At 46.9% G+C, this 20,507-nt stretch overlaps 6 protein-coding genes across 7 annotated transcripts; 3 read left to right on the top strand and 3 right to left on the bottom strand.

Annotated features, from left to right (window-relative positions):
• Window positions 1-7,807: 7,807 nt before the first annotated feature.
• Window positions 7,808-10,206, bottom strand: LOC9660838 (probable beta-1,3-galactosyltransferase 2). Its single transcript, XM_002988735.2, has 11 exons — window positions 9,591-10,206; window positions 9,431-9,533; window positions 9,308-9,369; window positions 9,034-9,245; window positions 8,921-8,984; window positions 8,796-8,868; window positions 8,623-8,743; window positions 8,473-8,560; window positions 8,296-8,421; window positions 8,127-8,236; window positions 7,808-8,068 (listed from the first exon to the last, which is right to left on the bottom strand). Exons 1-11 carry the CDS (start codon window positions 9,680-9,682, stop codon window positions 7,920-7,922), a joined length of 1,200 nt encoding a protein of 399 aa, XP_002988781.1. The 5' UTR covers window positions 9,683-10,206; the 3' UTR covers window positions 7,808-7,919.
• A 43-nt stretch (window positions 10,207-10,249) lies between these two features.
• On the bottom strand, window positions 10,250-11,514 carry LOC9661404 (DNA replication complex GINS protein PSF3). Its single transcript, XM_002988734.2, has 6 exons — window positions 11,459-11,514; window positions 11,336-11,407; window positions 11,187-11,287; window positions 10,763-10,855; window positions 10,564-10,703; window positions 10,250-10,504 (listed from the first exon to the last, which is right to left on the bottom strand). Exons 1-6 carry the CDS (start codon window positions 11,501-11,503, stop codon window positions 10,377-10,379), a joined length of 579 nt encoding a protein of 192 aa, XP_002988780.1. The 5' UTR covers window positions 11,504-11,514; the 3' UTR covers window positions 10,250-10,376.
• Window positions 11,515-11,544: 30 nt separating this feature from the next.
• On the top strand, window positions 11,545-13,748 carry LOC9661403 (chromatin assembly factor 1 subunit FSM). The gene is made up of 11 exons (XM_024662608.1): window positions 11,545-11,614; window positions 11,690-11,752; window positions 11,804-11,899; window positions 11,955-12,193; window positions 12,253-12,483; window positions 12,537-12,618; window positions 12,674-12,790; window positions 12,845-13,198; window positions 13,259-13,399; window positions 13,455-13,515; window positions 13,577-13,748. Exons 1-11 carry the CDS (start codon window positions 11,612-11,614, stop codon window positions 13,690-13,692), a joined length of 1,503 nt encoding a protein of 500 aa, XP_024518376.1. The 5' UTR covers window positions 11,545-11,611; the 3' UTR covers window positions 13,693-13,748.
• A 152-nt stretch (window positions 13,749-13,900) lies between these two features.
• LOC9660837 (pentatricopeptide repeat-containing protein At2g35030, mitochondrial) lies at window positions 13,901-16,018 on the top strand. The gene has a single exon (XM_024662597.1). The coding sequence runs from the start codon at window positions 13,901-13,903 to the stop codon at window positions 16,016-16,018; it is 2,118 nt and encodes a 705-aa protein (XP_024518365.1).
• Window positions 16,019-16,036: 18 nt separating this feature from the next.
• LOC9661402 (pentatricopeptide repeat-containing protein At3g12770) lies at window positions 16,037-18,613 on the bottom strand. Its single transcript, XM_002988733.2, has one exon. The coding sequence runs from the start codon at window positions 18,575-18,577 to the stop codon at window positions 16,061-16,063; it is 2,517 nt and encodes an 838-aa protein (XP_002988779.2). The 5' UTR covers window positions 18,578-18,613; the 3' UTR covers window positions 16,037-16,060.
• On the top strand, window positions 18,587-20,481 carry LOC112341821 (sesquipedalian-1-like). Of its 2 annotated transcripts, XM_024662610.1 has the most exons (9): window positions 18,587-18,639; window positions 18,700-18,822; window positions 18,880-19,050; window positions 19,115-19,169; window positions 19,236-19,351; window positions 19,428-19,567; window positions 19,618-19,730; window positions 19,794-19,871; window positions 19,919-20,481. In XM_024662610.1, the coding sequence occupies exons 1-6, from the start codon at window positions 18,628-18,630 to the stop codon at window positions 19,446-19,448; spliced, it is 498 nt and encodes a 165-aa protein (XP_024518378.1). In that variant the 5' UTR covers window positions 18,587-18,627; the 3' UTR covers window positions 19,449-19,567; window positions 19,618-19,730; window positions 19,794-19,871; window positions 19,919-20,481. The 2 variants fall into 2 exon arrangements, with proteins under 2 accessions (XP_024518378.1, XP_024518377.1); XM_024662609.1 differs by having other exon boundaries at window positions 19,115-19,351.
• The last annotated feature ends 26 nt before the right edge of the window (window positions 20,482-20,507 follow it).

Here is a 20,507-nt window from a genome sequence, read left to right as displayed (position 1 = left end):
TTGGTTTCAGCTACTCATTGCACGAGCAATGGAGCGTTAGCCATCATTCCACAGATTCCCAAATCTCTCCCAATCCCCCTCCCCGGGTTAGACTGGACTTAAGGTTCGGCTACACTCCCCGCATGCACAAGAAACTAAGCACACCAAGCCTCTAAGTTCCTAACACCCCTTGGTATTACAACACTTGATCATAGGACCTTCTAAATCCCAAGTCTTAGGTGCAACACTTGCTTCGGGACGCCAGGGCAAAACACTATGGCCTAACAGCCCAGTATGGGTACCTCTACCCCCCCACTTCCATCTCGAAGGGAAGGCCCAAGCCCTTAGGAAGGGCGAGGACCAATGAGCCACAAGATACTCAAGTGGGGCACCACTCCACATGAGTCGGGAGCACTGCAATCGGTTTCCCTATCGGGAGTGGGAGTTGCTCTTGAGCACTTCCTTGGGTGGCCCCTCAGGCACCACCCAAGTCCATGCTCACTCCCACCCAAGGCCCCTCGGCCCCAGTCTCAACCTCAAGTCAGTTTAGAAGCACCACTGGAGAGTTGCTTCAAGATTGGTTCCTGGACCTCACTATCCCTACTATACTTTTGGAACCCCCTGCAGCCCCCCCCCCCCCCCCCCCCGGGAGACGCACGCTTTGGGCTTTCACCTCTTGACTTGTATTTGTACTCGGACTCGGTCTCGGATTCGATCTCGGACTCAATCTCGGACCCGACTTCAGACTCGGTCTCGGACTCAATCTCGGACTCAATCTCGAACCTAATCTCGGACTTGACTTCGGACTCAACCTCGGACTCGGTCTCGGACCCGATTTGGATCTCGGACTCTATCTTGAACTCGGTCTCGAACTCGGTCTCAAGCTCAGTCTCCGATTCGGCATCAGACTCGATCCTGGACTCTATCTCGAACTCGGTCTCAGAGTCGGTCTTGGACTTGATCTTCAACTCGGTCCCATTCGATAAACTTTTTGTCATTTTGGTCATGCTTTCGGGGATCCTTTAGCCTACAACACCTTGGAGAGTTGGTTCCTTACACTTACACCAACGTCTCTTCACCTTCTTTCTTCCATTAGAGGTTTTTCCTTTTCTTGACTTTTGTTTTCTCTTAAGGGATGGTTCTCATGCAAACCAACATCTCTTGGCATTCTATTTCATTTTTTGTTAAGTTTTTTGCCCATTTCTACCTTGTTTGTCCAACTGGTTCTAGGGAAAGATTGTAAAACGATGAAGGTACCAATTGTGCTCCCAAACCCAACCTTTGCAAAGGAGCTATAGATAGCCATGTGAGGTCGTAAGTTAAGCACACGTAATGGCTTTGAACCAACCGGCATAAAGGAACCAAAAAATGATGAGGGCCATTCTACACCATTTCTTGTAACACTTTACTGACTGTCTGTTCTTGAGCTTGGATGATTGTTTCCCAAATATGGTAATTTAAAATGGTGTTAGAATCATGTATGCATAATCCCTCACCACCACTAACTCCCCCTGCACCACCAACCTTAGGAGTAGTAGGAGTAGCTACTACACCCCCAACAGCCTCCATAGTAGATTCAGCTACAACACTACTAATAACCTCCTTAGTAAGTTCATCTACCTTGCCACGAACAGCCTCAACAACCAAAGGCATAGCTCCCCCACCACCATTAGCATCAAATGATAGTACTCTACCACTAATAGTTGCAGTCTCAGGAGCACCAGTACCAACAGCCTCAATAACACTAGCATTAAGATCAATTTGAGCATCCATCTCAACATCTATGTCGTTGTTATGCTCTTCATTGCCTCTTTCAGCACGACTAGCAAAAACTTCATTGGATACTTTTCCACTTAATCAACCAAGCCTACAATAATCAAGGTGATTGCCTTTTCCTAAAGACCAGGACCATTGAGACTAGCCTTGACGCTTTCTCTAAAATAAAAGGCAAAATACTATAACATCCAATTTGAAATGTAAAGTAAATTTGCAGCATTATAAGTTTAAGTCCCTTGTTGGAAGTTCTAGTTAATTAAGCTTGATTTATATATGCTCTCACAAGAAAAGTTTATAAGTAAAACATGTGAAAAATAGAATGTAAACTACAAGAAATGCAAAGAAAACAAATGTGGGAGAGATCGGTTCATGTGAGAACTGACTTCACCCTACCTTTCGAGAAAAAATAAAAACATAACAAAAATATAGGAGAGGTCAACTCACACAAGAATTGATGTCTTCCACCATCCCATTTTCACAAGAAATGTCTTGTCAAGTTATTACAATAATTGAAAATATTAGTTTACACAAGAATTAATATTTCTATCTTTCCTTATTTTCTAAAATATAAAGATCTTACCCCTAGAAACATGAAAAAAACCAAGAAAGCTTGCGTCTAAGAAAAACAAAGGTGGGGAGATGTTGGTTTGCATATGAACCAATTTTTCCCACCCCTTCAACACGGAAAAAAATCAAAACAAGTTGGATAAAGCCAGTGACTATTGAACTTGAGCAAAAATGGGATTTTATATGGCTGCAAAAGTCTTGTGAGTTTGATGGATTCTTAAGACAACATGTAGAGACTGTAGAGTTCATTGGAAAGCTCTTTTGGGTGATCGATGGAAATAATAGGTGGTTGGCATTTTGGAAGTGCATTCAGGAGAAATTTCGAGATGACGAAGAATGACACATTAATGTTCTAATTACACTTGTCGAATTAATAACTTGAGAGCACATTGTGAAGCTCACCATGGCATGCCATAAGATCAATATATAAGAATTTATTTTGTAAATTTAACTAATATCGTGTTTTTGTAGGCTTCACTAGTTTGTGTTTTAAACTAATACATTGGTACATGATATTGAGCACTTTTGGTTTATTGGCATGCTCTCACTAGACGAGGTCAAAACATTGTACATCGTGAGGTATTTGAAACAATTCAAGTGAAGCTAGCAGCTAGGAAACGCTAAGAATTGCATACTTGGTACCAACTACCACTTGATTTTTTGGTTGCTATCTAGGTGAAGTTAAATTAATATTGAAGTATGCATTGACTTACATAATTTTTGTTGTAGTCCATAATCAAAGGAAAAAGAGCCTCATTCTTTAAAAATGCCCAAGGGGATGAGTAACAGAAGGAGATGGAATGGCTTGCAATTGAGCAACAAATTTGAATATAAAGAGAACAAAGGTGAAAAAATTGCTCTTAATTGCAGATATATAACACGGGTAGGAATGGTTTGATAGCATTGCTAAGATTTATTCTTGCATTCATAAGTTCTTTTAAAATTTATGAAACATTTCATAATTCTTATGTATGTAGGAACATGTAAAGCACCGAAGGAGCTCATTTACAACATCTTTAAGAGTAAAATGTCTTTTGCTGAATAAAGCATCTACTTGGAAATTCTCAACACTTGGCTGCAAAATAACGAAAAATGCTGCGAGACAAGGATGGAAAAGGTGATGAAGGAGAAGGCATATATTTCTTAGAGTATTGCCACTAGTGAGGAGATGTTGCAAGTCTGGGACAAAAAGTTTCTTTCCAGCACTTGCACAAGTATCACTCTCAAAGAATATATTTATGCTTGTTTTGCGGAGTTACAGGAATAATTGGCTTCCTCATAGTGGGACAAGATCAGCTGAGTTCAAGAACCAACTAGGACAACCATTTCTTGCGAGGCACATAATTATAGTTATTTTCTCAATTTTCATTTATATATTGGTATTTATATATATTTTTTTACTTTGTAGATATTTAAAATATTGCCCTGGTGCACCCATATACATAGCTGGTGTTTTGCAAAAGCTCTTGATTAGAGGCAAGAAACTTGGGATGTATGAGCTAGAGTTCTATTATCCTTGTACACATGAGAGGGAGTTATGCCTATGGTACCTTGAACTTTTAGAGTAGATGCTAACATTGGACTTTGAGCTGAATCTCTACCTCAAATGTCATTTAAGTTCACTTGAAACTCAATGTTTAACTAGAAAATATTAACCTTGAGTTATATTTTTATTTTCCAAAGGCTCTTTCTAACCATGATGACGATGTTGTTAAAGTTTAACAACAAAACCCAGGAATCCACACTCAGGAAACCATTAAGGAGATGCTAAATTCAAATACCATTGAACTAGAGGAAATTGTACAAGAGATTCTAGCACAAAAAATTCCAATACCTGCTCCTCACAACCACCAAAAGGGCCATCATGAAGCCTTTCATGAGAGTAAGGACTTTGATTTGGAACATTTTTTTAGTCATTCTTGACTTCACTTTTTTTTATAAATGTTGCAAAAAGTAGCCACTAGTCTTTTTAGAGGACTAAGACATTCTTCCCATCCCTCCCTATGGCTACAGATGACTATTTGGAAGAGCTCTCCTTTGCAACTATTCACAAACAGATTAGTAAGCATGAATTTTATCTCCAACTACTAGTTCTAATAATTGTGTTTCAAGTTCACCCTCTATCCCAAATGGCTAGTGTTGGGGAAGTTGTTGTTCTTATTGGGGATTACATGCAACTTTTAGATGTTACTAGTTAGGAGCTCTACATACTTGATTGGTGGATCCATAGCCTAAATTAGCTCATATCTTATAAGAAGATTGATTTCATCTTTTTTTATCTTCTTGATAGGATGCCACCACCACATAAGAATACTCCATCATGGAATGTGTTGCAAGCCTAACACTTTTCCAAACCTTATAGGTTTATGTGGTTGTCATGATCCTTCCCCGCTCTCTACTATGGGAAGGCCTTCTTGCACACTTGACTGAAAACAATAATGGATTTATAGAGTTTTTATCTGGCTGCCTTCTTTCAAGTATACTAGTGAATACAAAAGGCACTAGTGGGCAAAAGCAAAAGGTGCATGACTTCTTTATTTACAGTTTAACTCTATTCTTTTTTTTTTTCCATGTTTATTCCTAGAACTACCATGCTCTATACCACGTTGGGAACTGCCATAAGGCCACATGAGCTAACGAGTGTACTACTCTTGCTTTACCAGGATACAATAGCTCTACAGACATCATCCCAAATGTGATTGACTTGGAGGTTCTTCACTCAGCATTCCTTTGCTATTGACACTATTCGGTCATAGCCATATAAATTTTGTTAGAGTTATTTTGTCTACTAAAGGGGATTATGTTTGATGCTACAGAAAGATTCAAGTCAATAGTGCAAGTAGCAAAAGAGATAAGCTAAATTGTTTTTGCACTTGAGAAGAAGGGTGCCTTTGAGGATATTCTTGGGAGATTTTGTGATAGGTGATGTTAGTGGTTAAAGTAATTTATTAAATGTTTCTATGTCATTAGATCCACATTTGTCACACATGGTGTTTCAGTCCATATATTTGATCCTGATGATATGCATGATCATATGGACTAAAGTCAATTCCACTTACTTATTATGTTGAATGCATGGCACAACATTATATGCAATACGAGTCTATAATGAAGGAGCATCTCATTATACCCATTTCTATTTTTCTGAATATGGAAGAAAAAAAGACTGAATATATTCTGATTTTAATATTAATTATGTTGTTTAATAGATATTTTTCTTTCTTTGTAAGCTAAAAGATTAGTTAGTGTTGAACCAATAATCTAAATAAGCATATGCAGACGAAGAGATTGCAGCTCCTTCTTTTGACTTTCATTAACTTAAGCTCAATTCAAAAACTACCCATCCCCCCTCTTGGGTGATGATGTTCTTCATGGCCATGTTTCCTCTATACATGCTCACAAATCCTCCCAAGCCTAACTCGTTGCAGAAGTTGAGCCTGGACACATCTGCAGCCGACGACCAGCACGATCCCTTCCTCGTGGATGCAAACACCACGGACCAAGTCATGCCAAAGATAAACACACGGACAGTTGACCTCTCGCGGCACCTCCACTCCATCATTCTGTCCGTGGCCATTATCTAGCTCGGGCTGTTTGCCACTGGAGCTGCAGTCGTGGCAGCTGTGTGGAAGAAACCTCCCGCAAGAAATGGGAGGAGATGACAGCAGAGATTGAGGGGTTCCTGACCAAGCTCACGTATCGCCAGCTCCAGGATGCTATGAAGACGACTTCATAAACACCATGTTCATCTCGTTCAAGATCTGCTTACCATTGTAGAGTTTGTTGGAGTTGCCTTTGAGGAAGCACAAGCCCGTGCCGTCGTACTTGTATGCGGTTGCCAGGCACTTACAGTCTTGCATGCAGGTGTCCTTGCACTTCACGAGCAACTTGATGGTCGAGTCGAAGTTGTAATCGTTGAAGTAGTAGTCTGCTCGATTCACCTGGACGAGCTTCACCGAGATCAGGGAGTTTTGACACGCTCCCAGAGGTATGTCGTAGTCACACCCCTTCGATTCGTCGTTTGGATCAACTCAGTGAAATCCAGGAGGACAGCTCCAAGTTTTTATGGGCCTGTAGGTGCAGAGAGCGAAAGGTCCACATGTTCCAAAGATGTCGCACTCGAGCATGACGGCTCGCCAGACGACGCTCCAGGAGCCACTCTTGTTCTTCGGGCCGAAGCTGTAGATCCTGAGATTGCCATCGTCGTCCAGCGTAAGTCTCCTCAACACATTCGCATCGTTTTAGTCAAGCGCGTAGTCTTCTGAACTCGTTGATCCTCATTCCCAGCTCTTTCCAGTTGCGTCGTAAAAGGAAAGGACCCCTTGAGAGCTCAAGTTCAAAACGCCCGGGAACTTGAGAGAACGATCAGGCTGGCAAGCGTTGTTGTTCGAGACGTGCTCTCCGGTTTCGTCATCCAGGCAAGTCATGGTGGACTTCAGTGTCGGATTTGCAATAGACCAGTACTTTTGCGGGATCTCCAGCTTTAAGTTCTTGAGCAGCACCTGACCACTGTTGAGAACAAGCATGCTCCAGACTGGGAAATCAACCTCGCGTATCCCAAGGACGGATTTCCTTGTGTGCGGAGCTGCTGCTCGGGCAAAAGGTTGTTTGTTGGGGAGTCAAAGCTCTGCCATGCAACTTTCTTGTCTTTTCCAAGGACAACTAAGTTCCCGTTCTCGAGCAGCGAAGCACTTTCAGCACAACACTGTCCGGGATTGGTTTGCCACAAGGGGGCGGAGCTGCTGCCATCAGTGACGGAAAGTCCTCCCTCGGCTTTCAACTCAAGCTTGGCATTTTCACTCACCTGGACAAGCTGCCCGTTTGCCATTGCCATCCAGACGACAGTCTTCTTCGGATCTATGTCATACCAGATCGCGAGATTGAAGTTCCGGGTGCTTGAAGACTCAGGCATTACGAATCCAAATCCAAAGGTTCCTTCAGGTGATCTCCAAGGGCTTCCTGTTGTGACAGTGCTTCTGTGCAAGAAGTCGGCCAGGACTCTGCTGTAGTAAGTATGAGAGCAGCAGCACGAGGGTAAGTAGCTTCATGAATGTTGTTTCTGACATGGTTTCTCCAAAGCTTAAGCTAGGATATTTTAAATATGCTTTAATTTTTATTTAAACTTGTATTTGTTGAATTTGATTCTAAGTATAGGCTTTATATACATAAGCTAATTGTTTCGCTCATATCTTTTTGCAACGTTGTCGTTCTCAACATATAATTGGCTAATAAACTATGCTACTCCCTCGGTGTAGTTTACCCTGCGCGTTTCACATGTCACAAGTTTCTCTGTTTTTATTTCTTTTGCAAAACACGGGAGCCTCTCACTGACCAAGAAGAAGACCAAGCATTGAATGGTCTGGGTTGGATCCTTTTGTTTTCATACCAGGGGGAGCAAATCTTTTTCCAACATTGCGGGAACGCCGCCTCCTCGTGGTCAATCGAATCTTCATGCTGCTCAAAAGCTCTCTCGAGATTTTTGCAATTAAAAGCACCGTCAGCTTTGTTATTTCCTAGAAATTAATGCGGTGATATGTTACAAAACTTTGCCGGCCCTATGGATTCTACAGCACGATATCAACTTTCTTCTTCCATCGCTATAAAACTGCGTTCCACACAGCACTATCCCCCTCTCCGCAGCGCTGATGAACAAAGCCGAGCCTCTCGACTGATCTACAAATCCCGCTACACGTCCAATCGAAGGATCCAACACAAACACTCCCTGCTTGAGCTTTCCACTCACAATCTGTCCAGAAAAGAATTATAGGACAGCGTAAAACAATGGCAAGAACTTTGACTAGTACCTGGAGGAGTTCCACAACAAAAACTACGATCGTCAATATGATCCACGTCCAGGCCTATGAACCAGGAGCCCAGAGAAACATCCTCGTTCGCATACTTATGCAAAATAGGCCTGGAAAAGAAAGGAGCTTTCTAGATTAGAAACTAAAACTTGGTAAGGACTATACGTACTGGTTTATGGAGATGTACGTTGCCAAGTCCCTGGAAATCGCATAAACTTGGCCAGTGGCGTGCCTAAAGTACCGATTGCCGTCTTCGCCGAATTTCCAATACTCGGGTTCGTGATACTTCACTCCTCTGAATAATCACAAACTTGGAGCTTAGCATTCACGGTAACAGAGCTCTTACTTTTGAGCCAGGACAGGTCCAGACTTCATACATCCAATGTAGGCGCGAGGCTTGGATCTATGCCGAGCCAGAGTGACAGTGAGCATGCCTGGAAACAACAATAAAGAGAGAAAGAATAAACTTGCAGCTCGTTTCATTTGTCAGGCTTACCGAGATTTATGTGAACATCGTCGTCTACTTTGACATAATAGTCCGCATCCCACTTAGCGACTGCCGTCGAGAAGTACGTTTTAGTTTTGGAAGACAACTCGTGATAGCCTTCAACGTGATCCTAAGTCGACAGCATTAAAGCATGACGAGAAAAGGAAAAGAAAGGCGTGTACCAGTCTCAAAAAGTCTCCATGTTGAGCATCTTCTGCTTCAATAGCGTTGTCGAGAATCCCTCCAGGCGTTGCACTATACCATGTACACTATTATAAACAAAGATTAATAGAGAAGAACTGCATACCTGTGACCAATTACAAATTTTATGATAATGCCTTTCTCTTGTTCTAGCTGCTTCCGTTTTTCACCTGTAAGAAAACATTGTTCAAGGGCGACTGAAAACAATTAAGAGCGTACCAGTAGGCATCCAAGTCTCACGAATGGAATCTCTTCTTTTCCGACTGCTGAAAGCCGTATTGATCCCAATCACAACGAAAACTTTTTGCCTGGCTTCGCCGGTTTTCTCCATTGCAGGCTTCTCAGCAGCTCCGCCCCCAATCGTCGATGCTTGAGCCGCTCGAACTGCGGCCAATTCCATTTCCAAGGAAGAAATGGTTTTGTCCAAGTTTCTGGAGAGAGACGGAGAGAGAAAAATAAAATAAAATGATATCTAAGCGTGCCAAAGACAAACCTTATAGCTTGATGAGTCTTAGATACCTCAACGTAGACTTCACGCTCAGGAGTAACTGGTTTCTTCACAAAACACAAAACTGGTTTCATTCCACCACCTGGATGGGAAAACCGGACAGCTTACCGGTTTTGGATCGCATTGTATCTCGGTAACAAGCTGCAAATGCTCAGTGTTAACAGGAGCTTTGAGTGCTTCAGCTTCAAAGTCCTCAGACATATTCCACATTCTACCACAAGGAAGTCCGTCAGCTGATTGATTAGCACAGGAACTCTAATGTCTCTACCTGTTTGTAAACAACATCCCGACGAGGAAACTGGAAACGCACAGCACAACCATCCATTTTGCAGAGATAGCCGATGCTCCTTTAAGTTTCATCGCTGCAGCATGCCGCTACCTCAAAGACCTTGCATTCTCCTATCTAGTAAGATTGGCGCACAGAGATGGAAAGCTGCTGGAGGGAAGAAAGTCGCACAGGACAACGAAGAAGCTCTTGACAAAGAGAAGGCAAATGAGAAACAAAAACGAGAAAACCCACAGAAACGCGAGGAGGACGAGGGGTACCCAGCCTACAGCGGGATCGGATGAAGAACTCAACACTGGCCTCAACATCCAAAGGGAAAGAAAAAGAAGAGGAGGAAATAAAAAGGATTTTTCTCCTGTCTTTGCTTGAACGACTGGCCTGTCCCTGTGGCAACACCACCCGGAGTGCTTGAAATACTTGAGCCCTCTGTCCCTGTTCCCGGTATCGACGTTTGGTATCCTCTACTTCCGCTAACAATCCGACGAATCCAAGTGTCATTCGAGAGGAATTCCCTTTTCCTCGTTTCTCTGGTTTTCCTGATTCCCTGCTAGGCCTGGAAGAGCCGCGACGCTCTTCAGCAGACGCCCTCAACCAAACTTTGGCCGGAAAAGAGAGCCACCGTTCTCACACAACCGAGTGTGTGCTGGAAAACCACGAGTATATTCTGCGGCTTCAGCACATTCCGTTCCCACGGCCGTTGGAAAGCAGACCACGGGATTTCGTTGACAGTTACCACTGACATGAGAGAGAAAAAGTTCTGGTTCGTGCTCAAGTGTTTTCCGGCGTATCACTGGTAGGACGTCGCTTCTTTCCCAAAACCGGAGCTTTCTCTAGCCGGGTCCCCTCCAGCCGCCACTTTCTAAACGCTTTCATGGACTCCGCGCCAGCCTCAAACACTGTAGAGAAGAAAAACGACGAAAACTCGGGAGTGATATACAAAGCGAATTATGCTTACGTCGAGTTTCTTCTCTCGTGAGACGCGCCAAGAACTTGGGCGTCACAGTACCGGCGGCAGTGTGTGATTTGCACAGCAAATCCCTGTAGCGGCCGCGGAGGGAAAACATGAGGAACGAACCGAGTGTCGCATCTTGAGCGCTGACAAAAGAGACGATGAGGACACATTCTGCCGCTTGCGAGCGATGGAGCCTACTTACAGCGGGACCAACTTGCAGCCAAGCTCGTAGAAGTAAGGACACCTGCTTCGCAAATCGACACATCCGGGATCCGCTTTAACTTCCTTTCGAATGCTGTGGGAATCAAAATGTTAGGAAGGAGTACGACGAGAAATAATCAACGCAAAAGCTCCAGGATGAACGCAAAAATAAAAGAACTAAAAGACAACACAATTATACAGGAAAACACACACAAGAAAAAGAATGTCATTCTACTTCCTCTATCATGTTTAAAAAGAAGAAGAAGAAAGCAGTATGGGGTAAAAGACAACACAATTATACAGGAAAAAAAAAAAAGGAATCGCATTCTCGCTCATGTTCTCAAAGAAAAAAAAAGAATCCGAAGAACGCGAAGAACAAGAACACAAGGAGGAAGAAAGAAACATCTCAAGGTAAACAAGCGTACCGTTCATTGTAGAAGTTTGGGAGTTTTAACGACACGGCTTGGCTGTACCAAAGCTCCTGCGCCAGCCAAAAGGGAAGCTCGACTTTGGATCCTACCTCTACCTTCGCGAAGGAACAAAGAATTTCAAGCACAGGAATTCGATCACTTACCTGGTTTTCTTCCGCGCTCGGATCTAGGATCCCTACTCCAGCGGCCGCGACGCGGAACTGCACTCCTACAGGCTGCAAGACGATGGGATGAATCTAGATCTCAATCTTCGCAAGCGAGCTCACCTCTTCCTCCGCGAGGATATCATCCAGATCGAAGTAGCTCGCCATGACGCCCCAAATGTCTTCAAGCTCCCGCCTAGTACTTCGAATTTAGGGCTTCCATTTGGCGCGCTTTGGGGCTAGGGTCTCCCGGGCGCCTGGGCTGCGCTATTCGCGATGGTGAGTGCTCGTGATTCTCCTCTCGATAGGAAATGCGGGGCGATCTCCTCATCTAATGTGCTTGTGCCATGCCAGGAGGAGAGAGTGGAGGTCATGGATAAGCAGCAGGCAAAAGCTTTGAAAGAGGCACAGCGACTGGTATTGTTCTTCCTTGTGGGCGAATGTTTTGTGTGATCTATGGCAATGCAGGCAAAGGAAAGGGAACGGGAAGAGCATCGAGCCAAAAGGGCTGAGAACTTAGCGAAGAAAGAGCAAGCTAGGGCTGAAAGAGAGGCTCTCAAGCACGTAAGGACTTTTGTGTTTTGTCTATCTATCCTACCTTTGCCCTTTGATGGATCAGGAGAAGGAAGCGCAGAAAGAAAAAAAACGCTTAGCCAAAGAAGAAGCCGAGAGGAAAAGAAATGCTGTCATCCAAAAACAAGCTGGGATCATGAACAAGCTTTTTGTTAAAGAGAAACCTCCAGCGCCATTGGAGAGGAGTCCCGTGAAGGAGGCTCCCAAGGAAAATGTCGTAATGTCTGCCATGGATCGAGTTCTTGCTACGATTCATACGGAAACGAACGAAGTGGAGGTTTTCAGGTGATATTAATCTGTTTTGCATGGTCTTCTGACTTGTTTTGCGACTTCTGTTGCTGTAGGAGACACTTCGATGAGTGGAGAACCTCCCGACGCCAGAAAAAATTTGTGACTTGGGGTTTGAGGAGAGAACCAAAGGTGGACGTGCTCAAGCAGCCAAAGCTCCAGCGAGATGTCGACGTTTCTAACGAGATCAGTCCTACAGCATTACCCAGTGGGACGCCTTGCATGAAGCTTCTGCAATTTCACAAGTGTTTCAGACCGGCATACTATGGGACACATTCCAAAAAGAGGTTTGGAGCTTCAGTTTGTTGAATGTAGCTTAGTTGTTGATCGTCTTGCGCAGCAATGTTATCGGCCCTCGTCATCCATTGAGGAAAGAACCATCACTTGACTACACTGTTGATAGCGACGATGAATGGGAAGAGGTAGCTCGCCTTGTGCTGGTACTAACAGATCACTGAGCGTATCTTATGTATCTAGGAGGAGCCTGGAGAGAACCTTTCTGACTTAGATGAACCTGAGGAAGAAGAGAAGGTGGACGATGATGACAGCGCAGATGACTTTGTCGTTCCAGATGGCTACTTCTCGGCAGATGAGGTGCCCCTTTTACTTTCTTCACTACAAATACTGTGAACTTTTTTTTGTTAGCAGGGAGTGGACATGGACACCTGTGAAAATCAAAACAGCTGCTCGTCGAGTCAGGCCCCAAACACTGAAAATGTCAAGAACATTCTCGACAGCGTTGCCGAGCGCGCTCTCAAGCACAATTGTCCGTTTGTGCTGCGGAACTTCACTGCGAACCCAACCAGCCAGGACTCCGACAGCGTTTCTCCTTATCGGGATTCGTGTCTTAAAGCGCTAGAGATACGAGTTCTAGCCGAAGATATATCCATCGAGCCTGTTACTGAGGAGTACGAAGCCTACCCCCAGGAAGTGAAGACACCAATCACTGGCGTCAGGAGGCGAAGGAAGAGAGAATTAGCCGATTCGGCGCTGCCTGAGATTGTAAGTTGCATTCCCTTGTGGACCTTGACACTGATTCTTTTTTTTTTCTCGTCTGTGTAGGTGCGATTCCTGCGAGAGTCCTCGACATTGGGAATGAAAAAGATTGTGGAGTCTCTCTCGCAAAGATTTCCAGGTATTCCAAAATCAACGTTGACATCGAAAGTACGCGAAATCTCCACTTACACTGACAATCACTGGAAGGTAAAAGCGAATGCGTTCTCCTTTCTTTTGATTCTAACACTAAGCTTATATCCAGGTTAAAGACGAAGTTTTGGCTTTACTGCAGCCTCAAAAGAAGAAGTCTCTTGACGATGAAGGTGAAACGCTTCTTCTCTAAGTAGTTTCTTCGTCCTCTTACCAGCTTTGCGATTCTTACAGAAAAAAAAGACGATCAACCTGTGGCATGCATCAACGTCATGCAAAAACGCTGCTTGCCTAACAACGACGAGCCTAACAACGATGAGCCCAACAACGAGCCTAACGACGACGCGTAATAACATTTTGTATATAGAGCCTCGATATTATTGCTGGTCATGACCTTCCAAAATTATGCGATGCGTTCTATTATCTGACAAGGAGATCTCTCGGCTTCTCAAGCTCTGTGGCAACACAAGAGACCTTCTCCAAGGCAGGGAGCTCCACTCTTTTATTCTAAATAGTGTTTACAAAGAAGATAGATGGCTCACAAATCTCCTCATTGAAATGTATGGCAAGTGTGGCAGCATCCAGGATGCAGAGCTGGTATTTAACGAGATTCCCAGCGAGCGCCGGAATCTCTTTTCGTGGAACATCATGCTCCAGGCATATTCTCACAACGGGCATCTTTGCGAGGCAAAGGCCTGCTTTGATTCCATGCCCAAGCGCGACGTTGTTTCATGGACTAGTATCTTCTCGGTATATGCCCAAGAAAGGCATCTTGCTGAAGCTCGCCAGGTGGCGGAGATGATGCCGTACAGAGACGTTGTGTCGTGGAACGCGGTGATCCAAGCGGATGCCAAGGATGGCCGCCTTGCTGGCGCCAAGTGGCAGTTTGACAGGCTGCCACGTCGCAGCACAGCCACGTGGAATTTCTTGGTGGCGGCATTTGCCGAGAGCGGGCTTCTCGCCGGCGCCGAGGAGCTCTACGCGAGAATGCCCTGTCACGACGTTGCTGCCGCCACCGCGATGATCCAGATCCACGGCGAGGCTGGGAACATCCTCGATTGCGAATCGCTGTTTGCCGGAATCCCCAAGGATGATCGCGATCTCGTGCTGTGGGGCGCGATGCTGGCTTGCTACGCGCAGAATGGATTCCACGAGAGAGTTCTTGAGTGCTTCGACTTGATGCCTCACAGGGACGTGTTCTCGTGGGCGATCGCGATCCAGGCGCTGGCGATCCACAGGGGCGATTTGTCTCGCGCGGCTGCGATGCTGGGTAAAATGCCGCAGCACAACGTATTCTCGCTTAATGCGCTTCTTTTGGCGAGCACGCAAAGCAAGAACCTTGACGTAACTATCGCGATGTTCAAGAATATGCTCCACCGGGATCTCTTGTCGTGGGCAACGCTGATCTCGGCATATGCCCGTGCTGGGTATCTGGAATATGCGTGTGGATACTTGACACAGATGCCCATGTACGACACATCGGCGTGGCTCCCGGTGCTAGCGGCGTATGCTCGTACGGGTCAGCTGGACGAGGTGAAGAAATTCTTGAAGGCAATCCCGTACATAGACGCGAGTACGTGGAATGTTATCACTGCCGCATACGCCGAAGGTGGGCATATTTTAACACAGCCAAGTTTTAGTTCTAGTTTTGAGGTGTTTTGGACGCTGCAACTCACAGAGTTTATTTTGCGCGGAGAGCTTGAGTCTGCTAAAGATATCTTTGATCATAACAATGGTAAATCTCTAGAGCTTTGGACCCAATTGCTCGCTGCGTATGCCCGGCAAAGCCATCTTGATGCTGCCAGGGCTCAGTTTGTAAAAATGCCCCTTCACGATTTGGTATCCTGGACAGCCATGCTTGAGGCTTTAGTTCGGGGCCAAGAAACAAAAGAAGCCCAAATATTGTTTGAGAGATTCCCTTACCGTGACATGGTTGCGTGGTGTACGTTGCTAGCGGCATATACCCAATCCGGGCATCTGGAGGACGCAAAGGAGCTCTTTATGAAAATGCCCGTACATGACGTGCTCTCGTGGACCACCATGATACAATGGTACGGCTGGCGCGGCCACGTGGCCCAAGCGCAGCAGATGCTGGAGCAAATGCCCGAACGCCACGTGGATGCCGATGTGGCCGTCTTGGCCGCGCATGCCCAGGCCGGGCATATCCGCCAGGCGCGCGAGCTCTTCGACGCGATGAAAGCCCCATTTCGCGATCTGGAGCTCTGGAACGCGATGATCGCCGGCTACGCGCGCAGCGGCCTTGGCGGTGGCGCGCTGGATTTCTTCCGGGGGATGGAGCTCGAGGGGATTGCGCCCAACGAGGCGAGCTTGGCGGCGATCCTGTTCGCGTGCAGCCATGGCGGGATTGGCATCGAGCGATTCGTGGCGATTGCTCGAGACCACGGTGATGGATCGGAGAAAGAGGAGGAGAGCCTCAACCATTTCCTCCATGGCGTGGTGGATGCTCTAGCGCGGGCGGGGCGGCTGAGCGAGGCGGAGGAGCTCCTCCACGCGATGCCGCATTTGCCCGAGGCGATGACTTGGAAGGCCGTGCTTAGCGCTTGCCGGATCCAATCCGATGTGGATCGCGGCAAACGCATTGCCGCTGGCGCCGCTGGCGCGAATCCACACGACCCAGCGCCGTTCTCGCTCCTCTCTAGCATCTTCGCGGTCTAAGAATTCACGCATGATCCATGACACTGATCATAGCATCATCCATTACCAGTAGTCTCCACAAGAACACTGGCCATCGCGAAACTTGTGGAACCGGCTGCTATCCCTGACGATGATCTCTCGCCGCGCAATCGCCGAGATGAACTTCACGGCCGAGTGGCAGTCGTGGCAGATCCTCAGCGTGTTGAAGATCCGGAGCGTCGTCCCTGGAGCAGTAGCGATCAACCCAAACGCGATGGCGAGCTTCTCGCTGTGGAGCCGGAGTAGCAGCTCCTTCTCCTTCTCCCCGACGTCGTGAAGAACTTCCTCGCTCTCTGGAACGTAGCCGGCTTCCTTGATCTTGGGAGACAATCGCTGGAGCTCGGCGAAGATCTCTTGGAACCGCGGATGAGAATTGTCCCCAACGTTAAACTCGTGGATCTGGTCCGCCACCTCGATCCAGCTGCTGCCCCGGCGCTTCTTCACGCCCCTGGCCACCATGGTGTTCCTCACGCTCGCCATGCCGGCTAAGTTCCCAGTGACCGCGTGAACGTTGGAGAGGAGGACGTAGCTCGCGGGATCGACTGGATCGAGCTTAGTTATCTGTCCGGCTGCGTGAGTTGCTCGCTTGACATCTTTGTGGATCCTGGACGCCCCCAGCAGCGAGCTCCAGGTCACGTCGTTTGGTTCCACCGGCATTGCGTTGATGAGCTCCTCCGCGTCGCTGAGTCGTCCAGCGCGGCTGAGGAGATCGATGATGCAGCTGTAGTGGGCGATGTTTGGATGCATGGCGTAGTCGCTCTGGATCGAAATGAAGAGCTGCTTGCCTTGTTCTTGGAGGCCGGCGTGGCTGCAGGCGTAGAGAACCACCATGAAAGTTAGCTCGCTCGGCTCGGCGCCTTCGAGCTCCATCTCTTTGTAAAGCCCGAGAGCCAGTCCGTGCTCACCGTGCTTCGCATAGCCTGCAATCAAAGTCGTCCAGGCTAGAGTGTCTCTCGAGCTCATCTTGTCAAAGACTTGCCTGGCGCTCTCCAGATTTCCCCAGCGGCTGTACATGTTGACGAGCGATGTTGCCAAGACGAAGTCCGAGATCATTCCATCGGCTTCTATGTCGCTGTGAGCTTGCCTGGCATCAGCAAAGGCCCCCAGGCTCGCGCAGGCCGAGATGACGCAGCTGTAAATGATCTTGGTCGCTGGAACTTTGGTGGTGTTCTTCATCTCTCGGTAGAGTTCCAACACTCCAGTTCTGTGGCCTTGTTTCGAGTATCCTCCGATCAAAACTGTCCAAAGTCCCTCGTCCCTGTTCTCTATCTGATCAAACAAGCTCCTTGCTTCGTCAAGGCTGCCGTAGCTCGTGTACAAGTCCACCAGTGCTGTCCCATTGACGAGAGTGATCTTGTAACCATTTCCGAGGATCTGGTCGTGGACAGCTCTTCCCGCTCGGAGATCTCCCACACTTGCACAAGCGAGCAAAACGCTGGCGAAGGTGTAGTAGTTTGGACGGACTCCTTCCAGCTGCATCTTCGAGTAGAACTCTATCGCCTCGTCAAAGAGGTCGGTCTCTGCAAACGCTGCTATCATCGCGCTCCAGGAAACAACGTCTCGCCTGGGAAGCCTTTGGAAGATCTTCGCAGCGTCGTCCAAGCACTTGCAGCGAGCGTACATCGTCAGCAAAGCATTCTGCAAGGAAAGATCAAGCTCCGTGCCACGGGAAGAAATCAAAGCATGGATTTTTCTACCTTGATCCAGCAGACCCAAGTTGGAGCAGGCGCTCAGCACCGAGGTGAAAGTCCGGACGCTCGGCTCCACGTCCATGTCCTCGTAGAGTCGAATGGCCTCCTCAAAGTGCCCGCTTTGAGCGTATGCCGCAATCATGGCGTTCCACGAAGAAACGCTCCTCCTCCCAGACATTCTCTCGAACAAGCGCTTGGCATCCTCCAAGCTCCCACATTTCGCGTACATGGTGAGCAAGGAGTTCTCCAAGATCACGTCCAGCTTCAAGCCTTTCGTCCCAGAAATCCGAGAGTGGATCGCTTTTCCCTCCTCGAGAGCTTCGATGCTGGCACAGGCGCCCAGAACGGTGGTATAGACCACGGGATTTGGCTGGAGATCCATCCTCTTGTAGAGATCCAAGGCGGCCCTGTAATGCCCGTTCTGAGCATATGCGGTAAGCATGCTACCCCAAGAGTAGTCGTTCTTCCTCGCGATCGCATCGAATGCCACCCGGGCGCTGGCCACACTGCCGCATTTTCCATAGGCCCTGACGATCTCATTCCCCAGGAAGACATTGGCACTAGCAGCGCCAGAGATGCGATCGTGGATTTGCCTCACACTTTCGAGATCCTGGCATTGGCGAAGGGCATCCCGGTAGTGGCCGCTAGAATCAAAACGAGATCCTGCCTTCTCCTCCTTGAGCTGGAATCTTCTTACCTTAGCCGGCGCCAGGCTGCGTTTCATGCCATCGCCCAGGAGCCCTAGAAATTTGCCGTTAGGATAGAATTTAGGGAATAAGAATATGCGCTCATTTTGCCGCTCAATGGATCTCTGGGCTAGGGTTCTATGATCGCGTGGAGCGAACGCCATGGCCCTAGATCGAGTGGAGCTGGGCGCCGGCCTGTGATGGTTCACGGCGGATGGAGTCGGAGGTGAGTGAGGACCTGCTGGTGTTTGTGGAAGCCACATTTCTTTCCTGGTGTGATTTCCAGGCCCTATTGTGGTCGCAGCCCGACTGGACGGGGCATTTGGACGTCTACAAGGAGGACGCGCGGGTTTGGGAGAGACGATTTTTCCTTTTACAGGGATCGTTTCTCTTCTCTTTCAAGAATGAGGTATTGTTTGTTCTTACCTTATTTTTCGACCTCCAATTATGATTGCGATGGTTTCAGCTTGACAGAAGCTCTCCTTTGGGAGTCATTGCTCTCGAAGGATGTCAAGTCGAGGAAGTTCCTGGTGATGCCTCCCGAAAGCACAAGCTCGTTGTAAAGCTCGGTCCGGAATATGCTGCCTTTGGGAATCATGACCAGTATTTTCTTTCGACATCATCTTCTGAATCACTGGTTTGTACCTTTGTTTTTTTTTCTTTTGTGTAAAATTCTAATTTCCGTACTGCACTTCTTGTAGAGAAGTGCGATACGGAGACTGGAAGATGCATCAGATCCTCCAGAAGTTCTTTTTCGTACAGCAAATCTTTTTTGCATCACCCCGGCTATTGCTTCGTTTATTTATTTTATCTTTTTTGAAGGCTATCTCAACAAAACGTGGGCTAGAGCTGGCGAGTTAAGACATCTTTTGGCCAAGTCTCCCAATGATAAGACAGAACTTGAATCTATCAAAAGCCTTGAAGCGCAATCTGTGAAGGTGAAGTTTCTTTTTCTCTTCTCGTTTTTTTCTTTCCACTGGCGAACTTGCTATTGAAACTTCCATTCTAATGTAGGTAACAGACGGAATTGGCTAAAACGTACGTGGAGAAGGAAGCGTTGCTCAAAAAAGTAGATGGACAGTGTGCCGAGGCAGATATAAAAGAAAAAGATTTGTGGAAAGTACAGATTCTCCGGGACATCTTAAACTCCAAGGGTTTGATATGCAGCTGGGTTGGACGTACATAAGTAACAAAGTCATTGCAGGAAATGCGGGGGATGTCCTTTTAAAGCTACAAAAGGAAACTCGATTGACCAGGGATGCCGTTGAACTCTTGCAAAAGAGAGCAAACTATCTGCAAGGGCAAGGTCTTGAAGATGTAACAATTTCTGATCTTGCATTGCTATTGACCGCTTTTAACTGCAATGTTTCTGTTCTACAGCTCTCTGAAGATTCTCGCAAGTCTCTGCATCGCAAGCTAAGGCTGGCCCTTGAGGCAATAAACGAGCGACATGCCAGGGTAGGATCGTATCACCATTTGCTGGTTTCTGAGTGCAGTTCATACAGATACGCGCTGAAGCTCCGCGGTACTCCTTTCCTGTGAACCCTCAGATATACTACCGAGGTGGCCATTCCCAGGTTAGTATTCTCAGAAGCATAACAGGTCTACACAGGACAATGACTCTCCCATCCCAATTCCAACGCTCGGTGTCACCACCACCCTTCGTTCGTCCTCTTAGTCCTGCAACTCCAAAAAGTCCACGTAGACCACCCAGTCCTCTTTCCCCTCAGCTGCCAGAATCTAAACCTTCTTCACCGCCAATTCCTCCTACAGACAACTCAAAAACTAAAGAAGGAAAGCGGTTTTTCAACCCTTTAAAGCTGCTTCCATTTCACCTCAAGTCATTCTTTCCCAAGTCATCCAAGTCTGACAAACATATAAAGGTGTCAAAGCCAGCTGAATCTCCTCCAAAGTCACCTGTGTTATCATCGAGAGAAAGTTTAAGCCATCCACATTTGACGACTTTTACGACTCCACTTTCGTCAGTTCTCAGAACTTCTTTCCAGTCATCACCTTATCCTCCTCATTTTTCGCCACAATCCTTGAGAGGCATTCTTCCGTCTCATATGAAAGCGTCAGTCCAGCAGCCTAGCT

The sequence above is a fragment of the Selaginella moellendorffii genome, unplaced genomic scaffold, assembly GCF_000143415.4.
Source record: "Selaginella moellendorffii unplaced genomic scaffold, v1.0 SELMOscaffold_91, whole genome shotgun sequence".
Lineage (NCBI taxonomy): Eukaryota > Viridiplantae > Streptophyta > Lycopodiopsida > Selaginellales > Selaginellaceae > Selaginella > Selaginella moellendorffii.
Note: the sequence above shows the minus strand (reverse complement) of the source record. Positions and strands in the feature narration are given on the sequence as shown.